This window comes from Lipotes vexillifer, unplaced genomic scaffold, assembly GCF_000442215.2.
Source record: "Lipotes vexillifer unplaced genomic scaffold, Lipotes_vexillifer_v1.1 scaffold75, whole genome shotgun sequence".
Classification (NCBI taxonomy): Eukaryota; Metazoa; Chordata; class Mammalia; order Artiodactyla; family Lipotidae; genus Lipotes; species Lipotes vexillifer.
The window spans coordinates 1,627,520-1,632,021 of record NW_006771517.1 but is presented as its reverse complement, the minus strand read 5'-3'; the positions used below and the strand labels follow the sequence as shown (position 1 = coordinate 1,632,021).

At 53.1% G+C, this 4,502-nt stretch overlaps 1 protein-coding gene across 1 annotated transcript; it reads right to left on the bottom strand.

Moving 5' to 3' along the window:
• Positions 1–337: 337 nt before the first annotated feature.
• Positions 338–1,383, bottom strand: LOC103088498 (putative testis-specific Y-encoded-like protein 3). Its single transcript, XM_082931145.1, is given in 2 exon segments — positions 338–498; positions 501–1,383. Coding segments are annotated over 2 exon segments (1,044 nt in total).
• Positions 1,384–4,502: the final 3,119 nt, after the last annotated feature.

The following is a 4,502-nucleotide window of genomic DNA, read 5'->3' as shown; positions in this document are numbered from 1 at the left end:
CCCGGGTATAAAAAAAAAAAAAAAAAAAAAAAAAATGGGTGGAAGGCCATAATCAAAGACAGGTCCAGGCCATGAAGATGATGGTAGTACCTGTCCACAGCGCTGGGTGCTTGGGTAGACACTGTGGCATGTGACAGTCATGTGATGCATGGAGCCTACATGGAAACAGAAGAGCGTGGCCATGAAGGCCCAATCTCAGAGCTGAGTCCACTGAAGTCCAAAGGGGTCAGAGTACATGGAACAGAAAGCAGACAGCAGAGTGCCATGGCTGGTCTAAGCCCAGGTCCCCAGGAGGCAGAAAGGAGTCTTGTGTAGGGGCCAGGTCCCAGGGCAGGACTTAGCCAGACTGGAACCCATATGGCCTAGGAGGGGCCTCTGTGGGCCACCTTGCTAGGCCTTGCCTGGCTCTGTGGGGCCTATCCTAGAGCAGGTAGTACTGCAGGGGGTTGGGCCACAGGTCCTCTTTAATAATCTGGGCAACCCTGTCGGCCTCCGGGAGAAGCAGCTGCGGATGGTGTCCCGGTTCCTGTGTACCCGAGCTGGAGGTTCCTGGCCCCAGTGCCAGCAAATGCGACTTGCGACTGACACCACCCGGCCTGAGGATCTGCATTCATACTTCGTCACTATCATCACCTTGTTCCGGAAGTAGGGGTTGCTCCAAAAACTGAACTTGAACTTGCAGCCCGTCCTGGCGTGCCTGTGCTCCCTCACTTCCAAATTCATCAGGTAGCAGAGCATGTCTTCGCCTCGGGGGCTGTTCATGGCTGACAGCTGCGGGTGGTTCTGGAAGGTGGTGACCCAGAAGCCAGGAATATTCTGCATGGTGAAGCTCCTTCGGGCTAGGTGCAACCGGTGCATGCGCCCAAACCTGCGCTCTAGCCGCAGGTAGGCCCTGTCTGCCTGGGCACTCACGGCCTCCAGCTCCCACTGGATGGCTTCCAGCGGGTCCACAACTGGGCCACCAAAGTTCAGGGGCCCCGGGCCTTGCTGCGCCTCCGCTCCCACCTCCAGCTTCTCCCCCCGCACCAGCTTCTCGGCCACCTCCATCTCCTCTCCCTCATGCTGCTTCCCCACCTCCCGCTCCGCCTCCTCCATGAAGATGGCGCCCTCCCCAGTCGTCACTTCCTCTGCCTTCCCGCCGGCTCCAGCCCGAGCCTCCCACCCTTCTGTGCTACAGGTTTCTGGGCCCCCGTCCCCGAAAAGGCCGTTTTCTGGGCTCAGGCCAGTGGCCGCGGAGGCCGCTTCCCGGCCCCCCGGGGCAGGTAGGGTGGTCCCTGGGCGGGCTGCGGGGTCGAGATACCCGCGTCCCCCAGCCTCTCGGGCCCCAGACGCGGTGACCGGGCGCGCGGCGGTTTCCAGGCCCCCCGCACCCTCGTCCGCCATTACCTGCGGGAGCCTCTGGCCTGGAGGGGCTCGGGGCGCGCGGGCGATACTGCGGGTTCAGCGAGAGGGGCGGCTGGGTGGCTGGCAGCGACCCCAGCGGGACCGCGAGTAGTAGGCAGGGAGGCCCGATTTTCTCCTTCGGGGCTCGCCCCGCCTATTGTGCCCCGACGCTTTTACAGATGTTGATTCGCAAGGGTCCCCCGGCTGTCTTGGGACTAGGCGCCTGGTGGAGTGGCAGGGGGCTGCCCGGTGGGGATGCGACTGCGGGCGCCCAGACAGAACTGGGAGTCGGCGGTGGAAATGGGTTGAAGTGCAGGGGTGTCCCAAGCAGCGAACAGATCTGAGCAGGCGCCCAGGATCAGGCCCAACCCCAGAGCCACCACGCCAAGCGATTACTGTTCCCCGCATCTGCGGTGGACAGGTGGGAGTCGGCTGGTGCCCACACTCGACTGTGGCTTTGGGGCAGCTTTCACAGGATAAATTACTCAGGCATATGCGGAGGACTCAAGAGGTATCCCTTGCAGAGGCTGACTAGACTGAAACTTGCATAGTAATTGTCAGGCACACGGAGGTGCTCAAAATTGTGGGAAAAGGCAGAAACAAGGTCTGAGTAGAAGGATCTAAGGGCAAGGGAAGATCCCAAATGCTGCCAACCAGGAAGCAAGTGGGCCTCTGCCTGGTTTCCCTGAACGAGCTGGATCTTCCTGGGCTGACAGGCTGAAGGGTGGACATGGCTTCACCTCGTCCTAGGCCTAGGGGCTACCCCTTTCTCTGCTCCAGACATTTCACAAATGTGAACTCTAGTCTGAAGTGCAGGGTCTGTGCACAGATAGTAAGAGCCTGGATGGACCAGCCCCTGCAGCCCTGATCCTGTAAGTGCACCTGCACTCCTGTGATCTCAGCTCCCAAACTTGTGGCCCATGGAGGTCAATACACCCAATACCCCACCTGCTCACCTGGAAGTCCTTGCCACCTCCTCCAGAAGGCCTTCAGCTTCCTCCCATCCAATGGAAAAGATAGCTTTGAGCCGCCAGACCCACTCCTGGGTATGCATCCCCTAGAGGGCAAGGTGGATTATCTTGGGGCCCTAGCAGGGATCCAACCCACTGGGGTGGACAGTTAGTCAAGTAAACAGAAGGCCAAAGAGATGAAGAGCCAGCCCACTGCCTTTGTACATAAAGCACCTGTTACACACATTAACACTTAACGTCCCATAAATTCTTGGGCTGGTCTCTGGAGTGATTTGCACTGCTTGGCTATGAACACTGGCTCCAGACCCCAGAAAAGCAAGCTCAGTCTGAGCCCTGGAAAGGAGGATCTCAGTACAAGGGATGGGGCCTGGAATAGTGATGACTACCTTCACTGGAGACTGGCCAGGCAACATCAGGTGAAGCCATAATGGCCTTTCAAGAGTCTGTCTGAACCAAATGGGTAGGCTCGAGTGTGGTCAAGGTTAGGTCCTAGCTCTGTCACTTACCAGCTGTGCGCCTTGGGCAATGGATGACATTTTTTTCTTGGACAACCAGCATCCATTCCTCATCCTAACAGTACCCCAAATTTCCTTTGAGAAACTACTCCAACCCTTGTCTCAGCCTTGTCATCACTGGCCTGTAGTGACTGGTTTTGGGATGGCACAGAATGCCATCATGACCAATGAGACAGGAGATGCTTATGTGAATAAAGGACTCCTCTCCCAGAAAGGGTCCCTCTCCATTTGTGGTCAGCACTGTGTGAAAATGACTGGAATTATGGCAGCATTCTTCTCCTACATAAAGGGACAAACCATTTTGAAGGGCTGGAGGATGAAGTCACAACTGCACAAGATAGGGCAAACACAGGAATGCTAAAGCCAACCATGTTTGAGCTGCTGGATCAATATTAACCTCAAGACTGCACTCCATCTGGCATTTTCAGTGACATGAAATTTCCCCATTTAAGCCAATTTGGTTTTTCTGACTCTGGCACCCAAGATTACTAAGTGGTGGCATGATGCCACTCACCTCAAAGATCTTTAATATCAAAGTGCAGTTTGTAGGTGCTAATGTGAAGGGTTGTTGCCGTCTGCCCTATACTCATCATCCCCTTGGATGCTAAAGATGTCTGGATTCCAGTTCTTCAGGCTCTCTCCTACCCCTTCCCAATCAAACAGGTTCACAACTTCCAAACACATCATTCAGAAGTTTTTAATAAACAACTTCATTATAAAAACTTTTTTTTGAAAATGTAATTCTGCAAAACATTGAAAAATCTACTTTAACAAAGATAGGCCCTGTGCATTTTCTAATGGCACTTATATTTTACAATTAAAAACCTTGTTTTATATAAAGCCAAAAATACTCCAAGAGGTTATTCACTGTGTTTACAAAGTGCTAGAAGGTTTTGTCTTGTATTTTTCTCTCTTTAAATAATCTGGCGTTCCCGAAAGAGTGGCTCCAAAGCCTTGACCACTGGGAAGGAGGGAGGGAGGTGTGTGAGAAGTGGTGTTTCAGGAGTTCTAGTGCCAAACAGTAGGAGGTGGAGAGGTGCACTATGGGGAGAACCCGCTAAGGAAGGAAGCTAATACCCGAAGAAACTGAACTGGAATGCTTCTTCCAAACCCCTCCATAGAGGCACTAGATTATGATGGTTGATCCTTCTCCTGTCACAACCAGTACACCCCTTTCCCTCGCCACAGACCCTACTCTCCAGTGGTGAGGTTACAGCCAATTCCTTCCACAGCAGGTTCAGAGTTCCAGGAGAGGCCAGGGTGGGGTCCCAGAGGAATCTGGACTTTTCTGGCCAACACCTGCCTAAGGCAAAGTTTCTTATTACATAAATATCCTTGTTAAAAAGCAAAATATTGATCCTGTACAATATAAACTGTTAAAGAAAAATCGTGCTTAAAAACAGCTCCTAGATAAGAGAGGAGGTGGAGAGAGGGTGGAGAAAACAGCTACCAAAAATAAGGGGGGTGGGGACTTAAAGGGCTACTAGGGGAAAGTTTAGGGCAGTGAGAGAATTTCAACTTAGGACAATATCTACGAGCAAAAGAAGTAATCACACCTGCTTCCCAGATTTCCATTAACAAAATGCCATTGTAAAAGGGTGAGGGAAAAAACCTCATTGTTATTCCTTTCCCT